Source organism: Anabas testudineus, chromosome 11, assembly GCF_900324465.2.
Source record: "Anabas testudineus chromosome 11, fAnaTes1.2, whole genome shotgun sequence".
Lineage (NCBI taxonomy): Eukaryota > Metazoa > Chordata > Actinopteri > Anabantiformes > Anabantidae > Anabas > Anabas testudineus.
The window spans coordinates 2,007,850-2,032,067 of NC_046620.1; the positions used below are offsets into that span (position 1 = coordinate 2,007,850).

General features: G+C 42.3%; 1 protein-coding gene across 4 annotated transcripts in view; it reads left to right on the forward strand.

Annotated features, from left to right (window-relative positions):
• Positions 1-3,958: 3,958 nt before the first annotated feature.
• The window catches only part of LOC113154130 (collagen alpha-1(XIV) chain-like), a 123,578-nt gene continuing 103,318 nt past the window's right edge, over positions 3,959-24,218 (forward strand). For 3 of the 4 annotated variants that reach the window (XM_026348140.1, XM_026348141.1, XM_026348142.1), the window contains exons 1-5: positions 3,959-4,065; positions 6,049-6,163; positions 12,005-12,121; positions 18,373-18,516; positions 20,729-20,815. In XM_026348140.1, coding sequence (XP_026203925.1) covers positions 6,082-6,163; positions 12,005-12,121; positions 18,373-18,516; positions 20,729-20,815 — 430 coding nt within the window. In that variant the 5' untranslated portion in view covers positions 3,959-4,065; positions 6,049-6,081. The remainder of the gene's footprint in view (positions 4,066-6,048; positions 6,164-12,004; positions 12,122-18,372; positions 18,517-20,728; positions 20,816-24,218) is intronic. The other variant, XM_026348143.1, reaches the window with a different exon arrangement.

A 24,218-nucleotide genomic window follows, 5' to 3' on the forward strand; every position in this document is an offset into this window, starting at 1 on the left:
TCTGAAGGGAACACGCTGAATTTTACAGTTAAATATTCATGATTATGATAATAGAGGAGACTTCAGAGACCTCCAAATCTACTGTTGCTTAAAGGTTACTTGGTGTTAGAGAGTGAAGGCAGCAAAGCTCAATAAAATCAGGTGTAGGAAAGAAATCACAATTTATTTCTAACTAAAATAATTCAAGACTTGAGAAACCAATATTAAAAAGACCTAAACTGGTTCTAAATTAGAGCCCTAAAATATAGTCAAAGGTTAACTGAACCTCTCAAACAAGAAGGGGGGTGTACAAAGACTGGCTGACCTAAGGAAACAGGCATGGGACAGGCGTTCTCTTTTAAACATTAACCTTCATACAAACATAAAGAAAGCATTTACTAAACAAATCTAACTATCAAACCAAATACAGGAAGCAAACATGAATCGTTTATCTAAGTTTAAATTGCCCCCTGCTGGACACCCAGTTGGCATCTTCCACTTCCTGTTGGCTGTTTATAAGAAGCTCTCCCAACAGGTAACTCTACTTTTGGCCTGGACGACGATTCAGCAGGACGTGAGACCCAAAGAGAGGTCAAATCCATTTATTAAAGCAACCAAATGTAAAACCAAAGTCTGTGCTTAGATAACAAACTGCCAAAATAAAGTGAGTGCTGTGTGAAATCAAGACTGTGTGTGGTCATTACTTCATATGTGTGACTGTTGACCGGGCTGTCACTCCTAACTGAGGTAAAGGGACTCTGAACTCCTCACCTTTAACAGACAGAAGCCCATTATTCATGCTATCTTACAGATAAAGACACCTGCAGCTCTTTGTTGCACAAGTAAAAACAATACAGTCAGATGGGCTATGGACCGGTTTTGTACAAGTATATTTAAACTGTGGCATTGTACAGTCTAACAGCTGTTGGAATGAATGACCTGCGGAACCGCTCCTTCCTACATGGAGGGTGTAACAGTCTGCAACTGAAGGAGCTGCTCAGTGCCTCCGCTGTCCGATGTAGTGGGTGAGAGGTGTTGTCCATGATGGATGTTAGCTTGGCCAACATCCTCCTTTCACCCACTTCCTCCACAGAGTCCAGTGGACAGCCCAGGACAGAACTGGCCCTCCTGACCAGCTTGTTGAGCCTCTTTCTGTCCCGGTCTGTGCTGCCTGCTCCCCAGCAGACCACGGCGTAGTGGATAGCAGAGGCTACCACAGAGTCATAAAATGTCCTTAAGAGAGGCCTGCACACTCCAAAGGACCTCAGTCTCCTCAGAAGGTGGAGGCGACTTTGGCCCTTCTTGTACAGGGCATCAGTGTTGTGAGTCCAGTCCAATTTCTTGTTGAGGTGAACACCCAGGTACTTAAAACTGTCTACTACCTCAATGTCCAAACCCTGGATGCTCACCGGTGTGTGTTGTGGTGTTCTCCTCCTGAAGTCAATCACCATCTCCTTTGTCTTACTGGTGTTCAAGCACAAGTGGTTGCGCTCACACCAGTCCACAAAGTCCACAATGACTGACCTGTACTCCAGCTCGTTCCCCCCCGACACACAGCCAACAATGGCCGAGTCGTCAGAGAACTTCTGGAGGTGACAACTGCTGGTGTCGTACGTGAAGTCCGATGTGTAAAGGGTGAAAAGGAACGGTGAGAGCACCGTCCCCTGAGGAGCCCCAGTGCTGGAAACCTCCACCTCTGACACACAGTTGTGTAGCCTCACATACTGTGGCCTGTTGGTGAGGTAGTCGGTTGTCCATGCAGCCAGTCGTCCGTCCACTCCTGCCCCTTCCAGCTTCTCTCTCAGCAGAGCTGGCCGGATGGTGTTGAAGGCGCTGGAGAAGTCAAAGAACATGACCCTCACAGCGGTTCCAGCATTCTCCAGGTGAGTCAGCGCCCGGTGCAGCAGGTAGATGACAGCGTCATCCACCCCGATGTTCGGCCTGTAGGCAAACTGCAGCGGGTCCATCGCGGTGCTGACCACTGAGCGAAGGTGGCTGAGGATGAGCCTCTCCATGGTCTTCATCAGGTGGGAGGTCAAGGCTACTGGTCTGTAGTGATTTGGCTCCTTAGCGTGCGCCATCTTAGGAACCGGAACCACACAGGAGGTCTTCCACAGGATCGGGACCGTCTCCAGACTCAGGCTCAGGTTGAAGATGTAAGTGACCACCTCACAGAGCTGGTCAGCACAGTCCCTGAGCAGTCCGGGTCCTATGCCGTCTGGACCTGCAGCTTTCCTGGTCTTAAGTCGCCTCAGTTCTCTCCTCACCTGATTAGAAGTGAGGCAAAGGGGGGTGGAGGTGGGGGGCAGAGATGGGATGGTTGTGGATGGGGGTGGTGTGAAATGGTGAGAGTGCGTGGGGGGGGGTGTAGCTGCTGTACTGGAGATGTGTGAAGTGGGAGGGGGAGGGCTGGAGTCAAACCTGTTGAAGAACAGGTTTAACTCATTGGCCAAGCCCTGATCTTCATCAGATGCCACCGTGCCTGCTCTCTGTCCGTGGCCAGTGATGGTCTTTAGGCCTCTCCACACATCTCGAGCGTTGTTGTTCTCCAGCCGCTCCTCCAGCTTCCTCCTGTAGCTGTTCTTGGCCTGTCTGATTTTGTATTTGAGTTCATGCTGAACTCTCTTCTGCTCCTCTCTGTCCCCTGAAATAAAAGCCCTCCTCTTCTCCTTCAGTAGGGCTCTCAGCTCAGGGGTCACCCAGGGCTTGCTGTTGGAGAAACACCGCACCCTCCGAGTTGGTACAGTGTTCTCTACACAGAAGTTGATGTAGTCAGTGATGCAGTGGGTCAGGCTGTCGATGTCGTCTCCATGAGAGCTGCAGAGTGTCTCCCAGTCCGTAGAACGTCCACAGCAATTAGTGTGAAAGAAGCACGCTATATATTATAAAAACGTTGAATTGCTTTGTACAAAAGTTTATTTTTTGCACAACTAAAGATCTAAACAGGGATCCGATCAGATATTTCACATCTGACTTAGTGCCTCTGCATGAATTTCACGTTCATTGCAGGTAACTTGTGTTTTAGTCTTCTATCTCTCTTACAGTTCAATTTGAGTTTCCATTCCTCTTCATGATCTTCTCTTTTAGAATTTGCAACGAGTCACCTGCTCAGATGGGTAAGATGCATAATAACTAGAGCCCTGGGGAGTCGTACACTACATAGCCAGGGGTCACAGAGATGCACATTTTATCCGTGCAGCCTCTCAAGCTGCCTGTCACTCACACACATTTTTCTGCTGCCTCGCCTCGTTTTAAACGAGTTTCAAGGAATGAATAGCTGCAGGGGTGGATGGTGAATGAAGCAGGAAACACCCATCAGTCTGATGCAAGTCTCAACTGAGAGCAGACCAATCAGCAGAGTTAAGCTGGCCTGGGACACTCACAGCAAGAAGGGAAGTGAGGCAGAGTGCCTTTCAAATTAAAGCAGTGGATGTTTAGTAGCTTAATGTCAAATTATAGCTTTTCAACATCCTTGTATTAGTCAGTACCATAGGGAGGAAGCATCTGATTGAATTAAACACATGTAGTCAGAGCTAAAAATACATTTTTAGCCATCAAACTTTTAAAATGGGAAACAAACAAAAAAAGGTAATGTATAAGTTAGGTGATAAAAGCTGGAGCTTGGTGTGTAAGGTGTGTAACACTATAGCTTTACTAACAGGAACTATTCCTCAGCTCCGTTTCTTTCTCTCCTGACAAGAATAAAATTAATATCCTCAGTAAAGTTGTTGAATGTCAGAAGTTTATACTAAATCACATTAATGCAGGAGGAAGGAGGTCTAATGGAAACTGATATATAACATACAATATGGGAATCTAAACTGTGCTAAATGTCAAATATCTGATTCATTCGTTTTCATATTTACCTCACTGATTTGGGATTTGACTGTGTGTGACAGTCAGAGGGGATTTTATTTTGAAAGGTTTGACCGGTAGTGTCGTGCATCACTGTGTCCAACTTGTCTCCTGGAGACAGCGGGATCGCAGAGTTGGTGAACAGTGGATCAGAGTCGCTTTGGGACTAGTGAGCTCCACACGACCGTCCGGAGGAGAGACTCGGAGCCTGGAAACACATGATCTGAGAAGGTAGAGCTGCTCTTTATTCCCAGCCTGCACAGCTGCCTCTAGATCCGTGCGCCTCCTTTTCTCTGCACCTCACACCCTGCACGATGTGCTGCTGATGGCGGAACGTGCAGATCTCACCTGTGCTGATTTCAATTAGGAGAAACTTCCGTGGTTTTATTTACTGTGTGCACAGAAGGGCTGTAGCAGATTATTACTGTTCCCAGCGTCAGATCAGTCTGTGCGTTTTGTTAGTGGAGTACAGTAGGTACCTGATAGTGAGGGAGTGCACGGCAGATGCACAGACCTAAGAAGCCTTGTAGGATCTTTTGTGATCGAAATGCAAGTTAGAAGCGTGCAGCAGTATCTTCACAGAGCTCCAACTGTGCAGGCTCATTATACGAGCTGAGCGTAAAATATCCAGGTGTTTCAGTACCTGCACTGAAACCTACTACATGCAGCTCCCTGAGGGGAGAGGTCCTGAATATTACAGTGATTTTTGTCAAGGTGCTCTGAGGTTTGCTCTGAACAGCTGTATGATGCAAAACATGCACTCAGAGGTGAAAAGTCACTTATTTCAATAAATCAACTGAAACTTGTCTGAAATTCAAAGTTGGCAGCGATTAAGTAAGAATTAATTAAGAATGGGGATTTATTTCTAAATGGTCTTTTCTGACACACCTGCTGCAGGTGTCCTAACGACCAGAGCTGCAGTTATTCTGTTCACACTGTAAATCTGGATTATTACAACGCGGATTCTTCTTGTTTCTTGGACGTTTTACCTCCTGAACCTTCAGTCCTCTGCAGGAGAAACATGCTTCGTACTTAAAGCAGCATGGACATTTTTTTAACTGATGTGTTCACAGACTGGGCTTCGTAAGCTCTGCGTGGTTTAATAAGGACTTAGTGAGTTTGACTTCAATACAGATGTAAAGACACAGGGCTTTGATTTGGAGGCGTAGGGTCAGATATTGGCATTGATTTACTGACTTTCAGTACAAGATTGATTTATTTTGATTTAGTTGGATTCTTGATGATCAGACAAACACCTGCGTATCACCTAATGTCTTTTATATATTCAACAAGCTGGCCACACTGTTGTTTCCCTGAATTTAAAATAGTGTAATATGACCAGTAGCAGCTAAATCCTCCTTGTAGAAATGAGCAGAACAGTGATTTATTTTCTTTGGCTATAAAAATACTTTTAGATGTATGCATATTTAAAAAGAACTAACTTAACCCCTGCAGTTATGCATAGATTGTCTTCAACTAATAAAACCACTTTAACGATCACTTTATTCAGAGACAGGAGAGAAACTGAGAGTGCTCAGTAATTCATGAGCTGACAACACATCAGCCTGCAGCTGGTAGCCTAGCATTAGCTCCTCATCAGAGACTGTACACTCTTCACTCAACTTCCATTGTGTGCATTTTGTTGCCAGAGATAATATTTCTTTAACAAGCACAAACAAAGCTCATATGAGTGAGTCTCAGAGTCCAGATCTCTTCTGGATTCAACTACCCACCTGTGAACTGTGGGGCGGCCACGTTACGTTTCAACCTTTTAATCGCTCACGCTCTGTCAAGTAGATACGTTTAGTACAGATGTGTGTTTACTGGGGGGGTGGGGGGGGTTGTTTAGTGTTTCAACGTGATCTGAGGTGTTTAACACTGTATAAGAAGGATTTCCTGTCGTTCTCACAGTTTAAATCCAGTCTTTCCCCCTTTTTCCTGCCCTTCTGTCACTCATCTCTCTATTTTCTACTCCTCTGTCTCTTTGTTCTCCTGGCCCTCTCTGACATCCCTGTTCCCTACACCCTCCCTCCTCGTCTCTGCTTCCTCACCCATCATATTTCTTTCACCGTCCTTTTATCTACCGTACCCTTCTCCTCCCTCCTCTCTCGTCTCCATTTCTCCTCGTCTCCTCTCTCTCTCTCTTCCTTCCTCACCTCTTTCTCTGTCTCCTTCCCTTCTCGTCTCCATTGTTCCCTGTCCTCTCCTGCTCAGGTGTGTTGTATCCTCCTGTCTGCTGGTATCAGGATGCGGTTCCCAGTCAGACTGAGTCTTTGCCTGCTCGGCTTCATTCTCATCTCTCTGCTGCCTCAGCCAGCGCGGGGTCAAGGTAAGTACCTCCACAAGCCTGATTTCCACTCACAGGCCCTCAGGGTCAACAGGGCCAGCAGGGGTTAACCACACAGCTGGACTGCTGGCTGCTCATGGTGTTTCCTAATCCCAACTTTCAAACCCACAGCTAAACCGTCTGGACTTTCCACATTGGCTCCATGTAGACACAGAAACAGTGAACTAAACCTTTCTTAAACAAAGATAGAAGTCGTTTTAATGAGGACAGTTTTACGACAGTGGTACCAACAAGGCCAGAATAACCATATCAATTAAACATGGATATGAACAACTTCTTCTTCTCATTTATGTGATGAAAACATTAGTTTTGGTGCAGACCTTCATCATTACCTAGCTTCTGTTGTGGTAAACCTCTGTGTGGCTCTGTGGTGGAAATGCAGGCATCATGTTCTTTGGTCATTCTTTTAATAATCGAGTTAAATGCTGAAATTCATTGTGTTGCGATTTTGATGTGCAGCTTTTGTCCAAGAATCGGACTTTTGTTTGCTGTATTTACGTTTATTGAATTTGTCCCTGTCTTCTGCATTTGCCCAAATGTGTTTGTCTCAAAGGGAAAAGTCATGAAGTCCAAATCATAATGAGGAGACGTGTTTGTCTGTCTGGTAGACAGACTCTGCTTTGCACATTGTCCTTCTAATTAATGTGCACTTGTAAATGTCAAATTAGATCTCTGAAAGCTGAAGCTCTAGTCCTCAATTTTATTTTTGAATTTTGAAAAACATTAGCAGTAAACCTGTGTATTAACTTTATGCTAAAGTGTTTTTTTCCTTTGCTCCTGTGCTCTTCATGTAACTCTGTTTGTGTGGGTGTCATGATAATGTGAGAACTGGAAAAATTCAGTAAACAAATATACCTGTGACCTGCGCAGCCTGATAACCGAACACGGAGGCTCTTTGACTTTTGAAATCACAGCAGCTGTTATTTTCATTATTTATAAATGTGCTGATTAATCACACAGTCCTTAAAATACTATTCTGATAGATACTATCTCAGTTTCCTAAAGCCCACAGTGGTTTCATCATTGACGTGCGAGGCTGGAACCAGTGGATTTATGGCACGTGTTAATTTTTATCACTGATAGTTAGCATTTGTTTCTGACTAGTCCAGAAATCGACTGATCATGTGTGAGTCACTAACAAAGGTTTCCATGGCCCAGTTAAAGTGCAAAGCAACCCCCAGCATTCCTCAGTGAATAAGCCATATTGTGCCGGCCCCGGCTGCAGCAGTGACCCAGGAGGAGCTGAGGAGTTATGATCAGCATGAAGAGCTTTCTCTGAGCAACTCCTCGGCTCCACCACTGTCTTTGAGTCTCAACAGTCAGATAAGATGAGAAGGTTTTAAGCAATGAAATGAAATTGAACAAATTCATAAAAAGATGCTGCTCTGTGAACACGAACGTTCGACAGACCAGATGTGTGAAAGAGAGTTTCTTATTTACTCGAGGATTGTTTCTCCCTCTTTGCCTGCGGAAATAATGGATGAAGAATCTGCAGGCGTGTTGATTTTTGGCAGCTATTTTTAGTTTTAGTCAAGACCAAGATTTAGCATTTCTGTCAAAATTCAGCAACTGATTTGATTAAAAATGAAGAATGAAGATAGAAATCCGTCTAAAAATGAGAGGTTTTCTGATTAGAATCGCTGTTTTGCTCAGGAGCTGTCTGGTTTGATGTTATTAATTTAAGGAATACATCCAGACATCAAAGACGTTAAACACTGAAGCCGGGAAAGATGCAACAAGCAAATCCTGTGCGATCTAACTGCAAGATGAGTCACAGCCACTGCTAGGATCCTAACTCTCTGTTTGATAAGAGAAAATCCTGGAATAAGAACGCTTTACACAATCCATTAGGAGCCCTGAAGTAAATTCTGCTGCTCTATCAGTGACTACTTCCTATGACACTGTCATGTGAGCACAAACCGTTCGATTCGTACTTGTCACATCCTGGTCGGACCTCCCACCTGTGTCTTACTGTGCTACTCACTTTCATTCCATATAAATCCTCAGTACTCCTGTCCCTACCTCTGCACATTGGACCAGGCTGTCACTGGTGGGTCATTGACCGTTGACTACAGTCACTCTGAAACTAACCATGCATGGAAACACATTAAGTTGCTAGATAGTGTTAGCTGTTTTCCCCCCAGGTCTCTGCACCAGTCATCTGACATTAGGGTCACCTCAACTCCTGTAGGGCTCTTTGCCTACACGGCTTCTCAGCTGTTTGTACCTGAAGGATTCTTCTACGTTTACTTTCTATTTGTTCTGCACCAAAATGTCAACGATGGAGATTTAGTTTCAGTCATTGTTTCATGTCCATCTTGTCTAATCTTCGTCATGGAGATCATTTTAGTGCACCAAAGTGACACTATCTGCAGGTTCTGTACCTCGTGGTCACATGTCAGTGTTGTCCAGTGGAACGTTTTCTAGGTCACAGCTTGTACGTTTCATTTCAGAGAGCTGCTGCAATTGTGGTGAATATAATCAGAAGCTGTGGGGAGAGAAGTAAAAATGTCTGTATATGAAATGGGAAAATAATTGGATCTCCAAATTACACTCTTGAAATGAAGAGGATAAATGTGTTAGGTTTTTCACCCGCCAGTCTTTGACCCTATTTATCATCTTCCATCACCAGAGACTGGAAAAGCTTTAGCTCTAGTTTCTGAGATGACAACACCCTCCACCTGATTCTGGCAGGAAAACAAATCTGCCTTCAAATGTGAAGCCAGTGGTGTCACTTGGAAGGAACATACAGTGTTTATTGGACTGATCTGTGAAATGTAAAGTAATGAAGATTTATTGACAGTGAACTGTTGAGCATCTTTAAGATGGTCTGTTCTTGGTAATTAGTCTCTGAGTGTTTAATAACGGACGTGTTTGCAAACTAAAAGTAACTTTGAGTTGAGAAAACCTTCTGTCACCTCTTTATCTTCCTTCCAAGCTTTGTAATCGCAGTAAATTCAACTCAGCACCATCGCTTCACTTCCTAATACCATCCGATCTCTCTCGTTCTCTCTCTCCGAAGCATTAAAAAACTTTGCACGTCAGACTTGCTGCACAACTCCCGGTGGGTGTGACGGACACCTCTCGTAGCCTCAGCAGCAGCCGGCTCTGCTGTTTGCACAAGATTCTCCATGAAAAATAGATGAGAATTAGGTTTCCGATTCTACAGGCAAGGCCTTTTGTCTTCCCCAGGTTTTCTCTGCATCCAATACTCGTCTCTGTGTGAATGCAATCTCACCGAGAAGATCCAAGTGTGAGAGAGAGCGTGTCTGTGTGTGTGTCTGTGTTTGTGTGTTTGTGTATTGTGCTGCAAAGGAACCGGCAGGTTTCTTAAGATCTGAGGAAAACAACCACCAGAGCTACGTGGAAAAGGTGCACAGAGATTTTCGTGTCGTGAGAATACGCTTCCTTCCAGTTGCGGACATGCATAAATAATTCATGCACACACGTGCACATGTACAGGTGCTTACACGGGTACAAGCAGACACACACATTTGAACAATACTACAAAGAGAAGAGAGTGAAATCTGCTTCTCGAATCATTTGGGATTTGAGCAGCTCTCTCCAGATGAGAGATTGTCCTTTGTTTCCGAGACAGAGCGCTAAACCCTGAGCCGAAATCCCATGCAGCCCTCATTCTCATCCCCAGGTTGGTGAGATAATTGGTACAGTATTCCTTATGTGTGTTTGTATATAAATATATTTGCCTGCTGTTGAATGCGCCGGTTTCACATTCTGTCCATTGAAATGAGGATAATCCTTCCTGTGCTGAACTGAAGTTTCTTTGCATACCTACATGACTAGTTTTCTGCTGATAATAGCGCGTAAAGAGGCGGTTCACTTGAAAGGCTGCAGAGGTGTTTAGTGATGAGATCAGCTTGATTAAATCAATTATTGTGGAATAAGATGCAGAGAAATGGCTAAATCTAGCTTCTGAGAAGCTGAAAACAAACACTTTCTCTTCAAAGTGATGTTTTCAACAGCGTATAACAGTCATTCATATTATTTTTATTAGCATGTGTCATATGGAGACAACATATGTGTATTTTGTTCCAAACAGACACGCATCAATTAAAGTTCCTTCTAAAAGGTGCATCTTCCAAAGTTAATATGTTCTTCTGTTTTTTTTTTTCCTGGCTGAACCGTCCCTTTAAGCCTCTTTCTTAATGTGCTTCCGAGCATCAGAGCTCTAGTGAGCGTCAGTCACAGTGTAGGTATTTAAAGAAGTCGGCGGCAGCAGATGGCTCACATCATAATGAGGACACAAACACACAAGTTTGTGGGATTTATATTTTCCACCTCATGGCTTTTCTTTTTCTCACAGTTAACCAAATTAGATTGGGGAATGTGTTTCTTCTAGATACATATTTATTATCCAGGATTTGGCTCTGCCGGTGTGAAAATGATGGGGTGTTGTGGTTGTTGACCTTGGAAATGTGGTTTTTGGCATTGCTGTGCTTTACAATGGCCTTACTCCAGCATTTTAACCAGTGTTTTAATGTGAAGACACAACAACACTGCACAGGAGCTTGGTGAAATATGATCCTACACCAACACAGCGTTGTTGACTTTTCTGACGCGTCTACACAGTTTGTACGAGGCCATTGTAAAGAGTGTTTGAGTATGAAGCTTAGAGGATCCAGTCATTCTGTGTGTACATCTAAACAATTCTGGAGGAATAGTACACAGACGCTATTCCAGTGCCTTTCCCTTTGGTGTCCTTTGTTCTCATTCTCCTTGCAGTTACATGCAGCGAGTCACATCCACTCCTTTCTCTTATCCTCTTCTTAGCCCTGATGACAATTTCAAAGCACAGAGACACAGAACGACAAGAGAGGAAAGAAAATAAGATCAAGATAGGGAGGGATCAGATATGTAGAGAACGACAGAGGGACAGATGAGGACACGGGGAGAGTGCAAGCTTGAGAAAATGAATATAAGGGAAGAATACAGAGAGGAAAGTGGGGGGTAGGCCTCTAGGCGGATGACAGAGCCAACAGCTAATCAGGATGAGAGGCAGGGGCGTCGCTTTGATGCCGACGGTAAGTGGAACACAGCAGAAGACCTGTCGTATCACCACAGAGACGAGCACAATGAGGCCTCATCAATAGATGAGGAAGAGGAGGATGAGGAGGAGAAGGAGAATGGGACTTTGCTTTTTAATGTAACATCTGTGCAAACTAATCCCTCTGATGTGTATCCTCCCGCATGGATGAGATACAATTTACCTTTCTTTATTTTTTTTCTCCCCCTTTGCTAACGGTTTAAAACACAGATGTTGCGAATGCCTCTGCGTCTCCATAACTCTGGAGGGAGTTCAGTGCAACTTAACTCAGATACAGTTGTGTTTTGTGCTCAGCGGATGAACGACGGCGCAGAACCAAAACAGAAGGAGAGCAGATTCTTTGAAACCTGCGTTTCTGTGAAACATCCTGGACCGAATGTGACTAATTAATGATACGTCGACTTTTCTTGTCACATTTAAGCAAAACCTTTGAAAGTTTGACAGATCAGATGCTGCTTTCAATTCATATGGAGCAGCAGATGTGTAGGAAATGATATATTCACTCAAAATTCAAAACCTTTTAAGCAGTTTGCATAAAACTTACTGAACAACGTCGAACTCCACCCATTGTTATAGATGCAATCCACTAATATGCATTGATGATGATGATGATGATGCAAGTAAATAAAAGTGTTGAAGGTGTGGATGGTGCATGACAGGGATTATTTTTTTATTTATTCATGGTTCATATATTTACAGCATATTTCAAACCAACAGTTATTGTGTAAAGCTCTTTATTTTCTTGTATCTGTGTCCAGTTTCGTCACCACGGAGATTCCGTGCCAAAGTTGTGAGCCCCACCAAGCTGCAAGTGTTATGGAAAGAACCAAAGGGAGAGTTTGAAAGCTACAAAGTCATTTACACCACACAACCAGGTAAGATCCAGCACTGTCCCGCAGCATCGACACACAGTACTGACGTGAAAGGGTCCAAACTTCTGATCTAAAACCAAAACCTTGAGTCTGATTATGATGCAGTTTTAAATGATGTGACAACACACAGTTAACAACTGGGATTCTGTTTCACATTCCTGCTTCACCATAAACTAAAAGACTCAACTGCTTCATTAGAGGCTTCAGCTTTGTCATTGGCAGATTGATTTATTGATTTATCCATCGTCTTGTACAGTCCTGTCTGGTGCTCACACAGTTACCCACAGGTGCACCTGGAAGCTGAGCAGCCCGGTGATAGATTACTTGTCTGGTGCCTTGCTCAAGGGCTCCTTAATTGTAAATGTTGTGAGATGATGTGTCATTAAGGTTCTACTTGTAGTTCTACTGATGTCATCTTCACTCACACTGAGAGACGTGGTCAGTACAGTCGATCTCTGTTTGGAATTTGTCTTTTGCTGGTGCCATGAAAATTCCAGTTACGTACAAAGAAGCATAGCAGTTGAACCTGTTCCCCTGAGGGAGACCTAATCTTTTATATGGGTTTCACCTGCGTCTTGTCTCGTAATTCACTCTGCAGAGAAAGACACATGTACACAGAATGTGATAGAACTGATACGGGAGCTGTTCAGGCGTCGACTGTGGAAATCTGCGGTTGATTGCGGCAGATGCTGTTGGATTTATTGATGACGGCTTCAACAAGTTTGTTTACCACTCACTGGTGAAAATACTTGATCTTACTGGGGCGGCAAGGCTCGGCATGTCAGTGCGGAGTTCAGCATGGAGGTTGTTTGTGATTGGATCCAGTTCAGGTGGCGTTTGTTCAAGTGTCTCCCTGAGACGTTAACACTGACACTTGTTGATTGTGACTCATCTAAAACAATGAGAGCAGACTATTATTGGAAACAATGAAGTTACAGGTTGAAAAAAAAAAAAGAAAACGGATCACACAACCTGTGGTATCTGGTCCAAGCTAACACCATCTACTTGTTGGTCTGCACCATCGTCGTCATCAGTCTCAACAACAGAACACGCTGAAGAAATAAATTCAATGTCATAGATTGACTATAATCACAGTTATAAAGTGAGGGGATAAATACACAGTTCTTAAGCTGCTCTGTGATTATAATCAGAGTTTGAAGACCGTAGCCAAGTATTTTTTATAGCAGGGAGCGAAAACAGGTGCACTGCCGACATCTTTACTATTTATGGATGAGATGTGTTCACGTCATATTGTGATTATAGTGTGATTAGTTTATTAGGTGCCTCATGTTCCTTCAGGGGAGCTGTTGCAAGTTGTTATTTGGGGCGTGTAGGACGTAAACATTGTAAATCTGTCTGTTAGGGTCTAATTTGCCTTCCTCTATTTTAAACAGTTGGTTTTTTGGTTTAATGGAAGAGACGGTAACCTTCACAGCTTCCAACATGGTATCTAGATGACAAACAGAAGTGGATCTATGGGTTACAGAAGGAAGCAATTTTTAATGCATAAATAAAGAAATGAAAGAGCTGTCGATGCTGTACTGTAAATACTGTTGAATATAAAACAGTTCAGTGGTCTGTGACAGACGTTCATTTACCTATAAATGATAATAAACATAGATGTTTCGATTTATTGTTATTTCTATTAGAACCAGTGGATTGAAACCTTGTGTGGCCTAATTTAACACTGCTCAGTTTCACTTCACACTCTTCCTCATGGCTTAGGTTAATTTTAGGTGATTCTAATTTGCAGAGAAACAAAGAGACAAAGAGAAGAAAAAATAGACAAGGTGAAGCACAAATAAGACAGAGGGGAGAGGGAATGTGTAGTTCTTATAGTATGATCAGGTTTTTATGCACAAGCTTGGATTGCTGTAAAAAAAAGACGTCCATGTTATTATGATGGAATATTTCAGACATTCAGTTTGGAGTCAGTATGAATTGCTACCTAGTCAATTTGCCTTGAAGCAATATGTCAGGTTGCATGGGTGTACAGACCATACAAACGTCTTCCTGCATGTATTTGCTTTCTCTTCTGGGTAGAACAGTGAAGCAGACATCAGAGTGCAAAGAGATGTTTTATTGCAAGAGGAAAACGTGCAGCTGCACCTCCACCTGTGAAAACTGCCCTCGACTCGTGTTACTCGTAGGTCTGAAAGCTTCGATTAAAGACGCTCCTGAACTCAGGCGAGAGGAGTCTTACAGTAGGTTTGTGGAGACGCTGTCTCCTGGTAGAAATACTGTTGGCCTGGTGGTTTTAATGCTAATAAAAACTGTGTGATTGATGCCACTGTGAAATATGGGAATGTCAGTGTTGTTAGCATTTAATAGTCTTTTTGGAAGCATCTGTTCAGTCGCTGCATCACTGATTGAAGATATTTTACCCTTCAGAATTTACCCTCCTTCTTTATTTACCTCTAAGCTGATGGATGTGCTATTTCACTGTGGCTTGAAGTTTGAAGGTGAAGACGACCTTTGCCACTTGTGCAGCTGTCAGGCAGCGGCGGCATAAACCTGTAGCTTCTGGTGTGGCTTAGTCGTCTGTTTGATCACAGTAATGGAGAAAATATCACCTGAGATGCAGTAAGCACAGGCAGCCGTCCACTGACACCGCGAGGGAGAGTCGGACAGCTGGAGGGAATGACGGGAATACAAAACGAGGGGGATACGGTGCTGGAGAGCAGGATAAGGGATAAAGCTGGAGAGGTGTGGAGAGAGAGTAAATGGAAAGATGGTCGGATGTTGGATATAACTAAAAGCTAAAACGGGGATATAACAGATCCAGACAACATCTTTTCACCTGCAGCTCCTCATAAAGAAACACATATTGATTTGGTTTCATTTTCTGATGGCTAAGTGGTTTGCACAGTGTTGAGCATACATTTTTCAGCCACTGAACGAGTTCTTTATAACCACTGAATAGCTGTTCTCTTTTCCCACATGGTGTATATGTACTTCTCACAGTTTTGAGTGCTGCTGCCTCATATGTTCGAAAGCTTTACAGCCTTTTCATTTCATTTTTCCAGATAATTCAAACGAGCCTGACATTTTCACCAAAGCACGATGGCCTCATTTCTGAGACATGCCCACACAGCTCGCTTTGCTACACGTTGCCTGTGGGTAGCGCTTAATTTTGAAGAAAGCAGGAAAAAATTTAGATTTTTAAAAGTAACTTGTGAAGTGCACGGATGGCTGTGTGCCTTCTGGGCTGAGGGAGCGAGGTGAATGACAGAGGCGATCCCTCATTCCCTCTTTAGACGGCTGGTATCAGGACGAGGGTAACGAAGGTGGAAAAGCAGTGACAGAGCGGTAGTTAATTTTCTTAAGCAGCAGGGATTTTTTTGTAGAGCTCAGCTGGCTGGTTTAATTGAGCTTGTCCTCAAGGTTGTCAAGACTTGGCTCATAGTCTGTCACCATCTCAAACAGACAGATGCAACATAGAGAACATGAACGTTCAGGTTTTTACTGGCAAAAAGCGAATGATCTAATAATGAATCGTCGTCATTGTAGCAGAAATTAGTTTTTGTCAATCAGGAGTTTAAAAAGGTAATTCCTGTTTAAACACCAATTAGTCCAATGAGTTGGACATTTTGTCGGAGCAGATGGTGGAAATTAGGCCTTTGAATTCATTATTTTCTATATAAAGATTTGGGATTTGATAAGTTTAAGTTTAAGAATCTTTGGGATATTTGTTGGATAGATTTAATTTAACCACACATTAAAGCAGAAAAGAAATAAGCACTTTCATTTTAACAAACTCAAAAACAACTAATTTGCATTTGTTACTTACATGATCTTGGACGTCTCCGTCAATATCTGTGTACATGCTAGACTCTCTCTCAAAGCCAGGAAACGCAAACCTTCACTCGTCTGTCTGTCTGAAAACTGCTGACTTCTGCCAAAGCGTCTGCAGAAATGGCAGCAAAGCACATTATTTGGCAGGGTTAAATTCAGAATACATATCTTTTATTTGATTTTTATTTATACTTTTTATTAGTTTTTATTCATATTCTCAATTTATACCTTTACTGTTTGTTTTCATCTCCTCTCCTCTTTGCTACTGAAGCGAGCAGGTTTCATCCCAGACATTAATAAAGTTCATCTTCCCCTCCTCTGTCTGTGATGCCTTTTGGGGGTCTTTTAGTGTTGGTTTTCTTTTCCAGACACTTTATGTGATCTCTCTTATTTTCAGATGCAACTTGAGATATTTTAACATATTTGGGAGAGTAAATGTTTGGGGGATGTGTACATCTGTAATGATAAGCTGCTATAGTGGTTTGAGAGACTGTTCAATAACTGAAGGGTGTTTAATTGTCTTCTCTAATGTACCAAGTATATTTATCAGAGGCCGCTCTTCCAAAGTGTCCTTGAACATGACATTGAACAGCAGTTCTCTCAAACACTTCAAATTACTTAAATATGAAGGATATACTAAAGTACCCATGTCCATTAGCCTCTCAAAACTACTTTTACTTAAAGTCAAAGCATTCTAAGTTTGAACAAATGTCAAAGTGCCCTTGAGCATGGCGCCCTTCAGGTGTGAATGAAAAGCGTGAGTTGAGCCATTTTCAGCCACTAGCTTTCTGGCTAATATCAACCCTTGCTGTGTTAAAGAGCAGCACAGACCTGGGTTGAAAAAGCATTTACCAAGGCCTTTTAGTAGTTTGTTGGAGTTCTGTTGAGTTCAGCAGCCGATGATTCACCTGCAGATGTATTTTTTCTCTCTGTGTGAGTCAGAATTCAAACTGTCCAGTGTTACTCATAGATTCATTTCATTTTATGGATCGACTTCTCTTCTTTGAGCCTGAATTACTAAGCTCAGAAAGACAGAAAGATTAGGAGGATGGTAACAATACTAAAACTGCATCTCTGGACAGCCTTAGTGAAATCGGACCCTTAATGTCTAAATGAGACACGAGTGCTTCATGAAATACCGTCGTCTAGCACATACGTTTTCTTTTCCTTCATCTTTCCATTCCCATCCACTTAGTCTTAGAGTTCATGTGCAGTTCATGTGTTCAGAAGTCATAAAACCCATCCACAGTTCAGTGTGTAGATGTCTGTCAGGTTGATATTTCCCCACACTTGGGTGAAGGCCTGTGTCTCAGTCCACAGGTTTAATTGCTCCTTCAGGAAGCCGACGTCATCTGCTGGAAGTTGTTTGCTTGAAATGTGTAGATTGTTAGCTGTTCAGACAGAGGTTATGAATTCTGTGTTGCATTAATGTGAATGTGATTACATGGTTATTACTGACGTTGTGTGATCATTAGCGACAGCGGAAAACAGCATAAATTATCCTGAAGTACCTTTTTTATCTGTAGCTTTAAGGAGAAAATTACAATAGAAGCAGAATGAAACTGTAAAATGTTCATATTCAGGACTGGGTTTCACTGAACAGACAGAAAAAAACAAACAGACCTTCAGGAAGCCAGATACAGTGAATGGCTTTATTAGAAAATAAAGGGATTAGAAGAGCTTACAAGCAGACAGGGTCAGAATGAGAAAGTGGTTACAGGAAGCAGGTAGAGAGCAGTTGGCAGGAACATGAGTCCACAGAACACGAGGATATGGCTGTGACAGCGAGGGAAGTCTGAGGACACTGGGTGGGTGGATAAAGAGTGGCAGGATACATGGGCAAAATAAACAGGGACGAGACAGGAATCATGGCAGCTTGTAGTCTGGAGGTTTTTCACATATTTCAAGCTGTTAATGTGTTTTAGGTCATTTTATCTTTTTACAGGAATTAAGATTCATTACAGTCAGAACTCAGTGTTGGTTTGAATTGAGACTAAAATCATCAGCTACTGGTTCTCTGAGCTTGGTGATTTATTGATCTGCTTGTCCGTTTCCCTTTAATTCCTTTAAAAACATGACATTAGGATTCAGGTGCTGCCTTGTTCCTGGATGAACCGGTCAAACTTTGCCTAAAGCTGCGTCCACCCGATGCTCACCTTGTGTGAAGCATGGGTGTGCAGCTTTCTCATTCGTTTAAATTGGTGAAGTGCACTGATGGCGGCCAAGTGTTTATCTAAAACGGTTCATTTGACAGCAAATATGTGATTTGGTTCAAAGAGCAGTTGCCAACATTGTAAATTGTTGAGTATTACAAGCGCACTTCCTGTTTCCTGTTAACGCCGAGGTTTCAGGCCTTAGACTGACTGAAAATCATCCGTCACTATATTAAAGTCATTAAATGAAGATATTCTCTTGTATAGCCAAGATCCAACTTCTTGTTCTTGTCTATCCTTCACCAGGTGGACAGCAGAAGCAGGTTCAGGTATCAAAGCAGGAAGCCAAGCTGCTCATCGAGGACTTTGACCCCTCAAAGGAATACAACTTTAAGATTATTGCAGTCAGTGGAGGACGGGAGAGCAAACCCCTGCAGGCGAAACACGAAGGTAAGAGACTTACTGAGTCATCAACCCTCAGACGTTCGACTGCACTGATGAGTGAGCTGATAGCGAGTGGCGTTAGATTGCTGTTATTTGGGAAATGCTCAGACTGCCTTTAGTTTGTGGGTTCAGTGACGTAGTACCTCACTGTTAGAAGCTGTGTGTGTTAATTAAAAGTTGTAAACTGAAGTTAAGAAGGAAAACAACGACCTGTAGACAGTTGTTTGTACAGTTGACAGGGATGTAGAATTGCACACAGAGAAATCTGCTGCTGAACTGATCCGACACATCAAGCAACACGTCGGGCTCCAATCAGCGATGCCGCAGCAGGTGTGTTCCATCAGCTGTGATTGGCAGAATACCTGCTGTGACATCACTGATTGGGGTGTGGCCACAAGAACGTGTTTGCTTGAAAATCGGAGCCTGTCGAGAGCAACACAGCAGTGCTATGTGATTTGGTGTTGGATTGGTGTGCTCTCTGTTTGGTGGTTCTACTGACCCGAGCTGCTCGGTGAAACCTCTGCAGCTTGAGCCGCGCGGCAGCTGGAGGAAGGAGCCGAAGGCAAGCTGAGCGAAGCAGGAGCGGATTCAAACAACAACACAAAAACACAACGGCACGCTGCTGTGCTTTGAATAAAGAAATGTGCCAACTGAGTTGTTTACTTTGTTTCAGTCACTGACACTGAACAACCTCCTGATATTTCCTTGTCACACTGTGTTTCGGGAAAACAGAAGTGCTACACATAAAGCTTTTAACTGGATCTCTTAAGGTCGAAATCCAAGTTTCCTCTAGAGTAGGTACTCATATTGAGGTGAAAAGACCCGTCAACTTAGCATTTAGATTATGATGCTGCTCTCTGAAGCCTAAGAAATTACCCTGTTCTCATATTTATGTTTTATTGGTGCAGCACTGAAAGAAAAACACAGTGTAGCAGCACTCATCAAATCCAAAAGTACATGAAATGATGCTGTGACAAACAACTGAACAAACCTGACTGAGTAGAGGATCTTAAAGGCGTCGCTGACCTGATGTCATTGTGGTTAAAATGAAAACCTCGATGGCTGACGTTTGATTTACTGTAGAACATGAGGTGTGGATCAGGGGAGTGATTAACTCATGATGATGTTCTGCGAACTAGAAGTGATAGTAAGACGACCAGCCCGTCTTTGATTCATCCTTTAATCTTCCTCGTTCTTTTATTCTATTTGTTTTCCTGCACACAGTCAGTCGGTGTATAAACCATCCAAAGATGCAACTCTTCCTTCATGAAGTCTATTCTGCGTTTGCGTAATTCTCCGGTGGCCTCTTAAACCGCCTCTGTGTGGAGAGATGATCGTCTGCTGCTTTGCTAAATGTTGTAAGACAGTTGTGGTTTTTCTTTCACGGTGTCTGTGCTAAAGCTTTGGACTCGATTTGAAAATGATTAATGGTTCAGCTCTGTCGTCGACACCTAGTTGATCAAACTCAGTGACGTTTTGATGCTGTTTTCATCTTTTGATTTGATAGTTGTTCTTATTAATGGTACCTGGGTCAGTTTTATCAATACTACTACTACTACTACTACTACTACTACTACTACTACGACTACTACGATTACCACTACTACTACCACTACTACCACTACTACTACTACTACTACTACTACTACTACTACTACTACTACTACTACTACGACTACTACTACCACTACTACTACTACTACTACTACGACTACTACTACGACTACTACCACGACTACTACCACTACTACTACTACTACTACTACTACTACTACTACTACTACTACTACTACTACTACTACTACTACTACTACTACTACTACTACTACGACTACTACTACGACTACTACCACTACTACTACCACCACTACTACTACTACTACTACTACCACTACCACTACTACTACTACTACGACTACTACCACTACTACGACTACTACTACGACTACTACCACTACTACTACCACTACTACTACTACTACTACTACTACTACTACGACTACTACTACGACTACTACCACTACTACTACTACCACTACTACTACTACTACTACTACTACTACCACTACTACTACTACTACTACTCCTCCTCCTTCTTCAACACTCTCCACGTTGCGTCTTGTGTTTCACGGGTTGATTTATTCCTGTAACGTCGCTGTGTTTAACTCTATCTCTCTTCTCTCACTATTAATAATGCAGATACTTTTTATTCTTTCAGCTCAGCGATCAGGTGTTGATGAGGTGGTTCAGTCCCAGACGGGACAAGACAGCGGCGTCACTGCAGAAAACAACGAGATCTCAGAAGGTAAGATCCTCAGCAGGGTAACGGGAGACATGGCAGGTGAACACAAACGGAAAGGACTGATGCATCAGTCTGTTGTGAGCCTCTGGTCGTCTGGATCGTTGACCTCTCCTGTGAAACGAGAGCAGAGGAAGTTCTTTTTTTGAAATGTCATCTCAGGAAAACAACCTGCCAATCTTCAAGAACAACTGTGAGAAGGAAAATAAGGAAAGTGTCCTGTAACCAAGAAGAGCTTTTTACAAATTGGAGAGGACAGCAGCACAGATACTGGTGTTCTCAGTAACTCAGTTCTCCACAAAGCACATCTTCAACACATCTTCTCTTACTCTCAAGAGTTTTGTAAGATTTCGTCCCCCAGTGGCTCAAGGAGGTCCCATTTATGAAACCTTTTAAACTGAAAGAAACATGAACAATGGCACAGCTATATTAAGGTAAGTGGAAGCTGAGGACAAGAAGGAAGAAGCCCACTGAATGTAATATCACTGCACATAAACAGAGATTAGAATCAAGTCTGATTCCCAAGAAAATGGAGGAAAATGAAATGCTGAGAGGCTGAAGAACGCAGGAAATGAATACGGTGAGAAACATGGTAAACAAGCCTATTGTCATTTTGAAAGCGACTGAAGTCGTGCATGCTGAGATGTACAATCAGACACCAGAAGGAAAAAAACAGGAAACAAAGAAATAATAACCAGGTAAAATCTGTGTGTCTGTGTCATAATACAAACCGCAGCAGCAGCGGCGGCCTGCAGAATTAATGGTGTTCGCTGTGATTCAGACTTCTATCTGAGCAACGTAGCTGTAAATTAAACCTTTTGTAAAGCTTTAAAGTTTAACACCACAAAGCTGTTAGTTCAGCTTTTCTTGTAATTGTAAGAGCTGCTGCTGCATCGGACTAATAACCGGAAAGCTCTTTGCCATGTTTAGTTCCCCTGTGAATGTGGTGGATAAAATTTCTGAATCACTGCCATGGTTGTGTTTTCCTTTGTGTGTCTGTCTGCACTAAAAACCAAAAATAATTCAATAAACATATTTTTTTAGTTGGAACTTTCCTGCAGCATAAACACAGGATGTTTACGTCGCCGTGTTTTATTGACAGAAACCTGGTGCCGTGCCGTGTTCCTTTGCAGCTCTTCAAAACCTGATGTGTCCCTTTGTGTGAGTGAGCTGTTGTGTATTGAAGCCTCCAAATGGAGGAACCGTGGTAATGATGGTGCAGATGGGACTTCTGGCAGACGGTTATCTGTGTCAAACCCAAATTACAGCTTCTGCTCTGACGATCGTCACAATGAGATAAATGCTTGACAGAGCAAAACCTACATCTGAATCTTCTTATCAGTGCATTTCAATCAACCTCCCATTATTTATCTTGTCGTTAGTGTGTTTTTAATTTTCTTCTCGTATTTTTCTCTCTTCGATGACAAACATACTAAAAAATACCCCATGTGCAACAGATCTGAAGCTTTCTTCTCACTGCACCTCATTCTGTTTCATTACCTCATCGCCTGCAGAGCTGCTACAGCCAGAATCCCTCAAATGGGGATTTTATTCTGTGATCAGTAGCTTTAGACCTCACCTGAGGAGATTCGGTGATTTTTGCTTCTTCTTTTTCCTCCAGATGGAAAAAACTCAACAAACCAGCTTCTCCCTGAAATAACTGACATTACTTTAATATCACTGTGTGAAGTTATCTCTAATCTCATGGGGTCATTTTAATTCTGTCTGAAGTTTTGTGCAATTCTCATTTTACATCTGCAAAGTAGAAACTTTAGTTCTTTCATTTGAAAGTTAAGGAGCAGCAGCCAATGATTAAACAGCTTTTTTGTTAGTTCTCACAGGTATAAGAATAATTTTGATCTTTAGGAATTAACTAGAACATGTTTGGGTTATTCAGGTTTTACAATTTAGATCACAGTTTTTTGTAGAATTGGAACATTAAGAAAAGAAATTTGTGTGTTCAGTACATTAATTCACATTTCATTGTACCTGAATAGAACAGATCATGTTCTGATCATCACATGTTTTTAATGAATTAACCTGTTTTGTTAATGGAGGAGAAAAAGGTGTTTAGGCTGGATGATGGATGTATAACATGAGCGAGTCTTCTGCTGGTTCAATTCAATTTTCTTTGCTGGTTAAGTTTAGGTAAGAAGGTACTTAAGGTTAGAGAAAGATAGTGGGTTAGTTAAAGGTTAATCAGAACCAATCATAGTCATTAAACTAGTTAAATAATGTTGTAGTCAATCTTGATGCTGTACTTCTAGACTGGACATTTTGACACAAAAGAAATTTGTTGTCTGGAAAAGTTCTTCTGATTTGTTCAGTAAGAATAAGTAAGTGCTACTATTTTCACGTCCATGCGTGCTACAGGGCTGGTGCTGTCCTGCCTTGGATACCGGGACTGTTCTTTGTTTCGCGTATGGTTGATTCATGAGCAGAGACATTAACCAGCTCCAATGAATCCTTCAAGTCTGTAGCTGTTACTCTACAGTTCTTTGTCACCCTAGTAGACACTCGCGTTGTGTTTTTGGAGTCATCTTGGCAGGGTGCCCTCTTCCATGGAGAGTAGCCTGAGTACCAGATTTGATCTAACTTTGGACTGATGAATATCTAAACTCTGTGAGATTCCTCTGTAGCTCTGACCAGGTACCAACAAATCACACATGCCAAACATTTCACAAGCAATTCATGCAGAAAACTGAAAGAGTTTCTTTCAAGTGTGTTTGCAACTTGCCATTTATGTAACATAGCAATACATCCTCATTATGCTGAAGTTACCTTCCCTGCAAAAACAAATTTGCGTCTGGAACATAATAAGGAACATAATTTTCAGGACACGGCGACATTAAGTTCAAGAAGTTAAATTAAATGACTCTTAAACAAATTTGATTAATAAAAATGTCTTTAACATCTATTTGTACTTGTACAAAAGTACAGACATTTACGGGACTATTTGAATTATGATAAACCAACAGAACACAGGACAGCTGCTTCAGCACATGGACACTTTACTCATACTGAAGATGCTCCGAAATATGGCTTTGCAAATGTTATTTCTCTCAGATCAACAAATGGTTGATAGACTTTACTGGCTGTGTTTGCACTCGCTGCAAAAGACAAGTCAAAGCAGAGAGAGGTTAGCAACGAGTCCAAAAGGCTTCAATCCAAAACGCTGAGATAATTACAGCCAAGGCTTCCATAAAAGTTATTTTTCTGACTCATTACTGCTGCTTGGGTTTCGCAAGATTGCTGCTCAGGCTCCAGTCTTCTTCCGTTTCTTCTCTCTGTATCTGTTACTTTGTCAGTCCAATAGCTTTTACAGAGATTTACCACCAACATGAGCCAAACATAGTGTGCGTTTTACACAGATGGTGCTTCGAACATGTAAAAGTTAGTTACATCACAA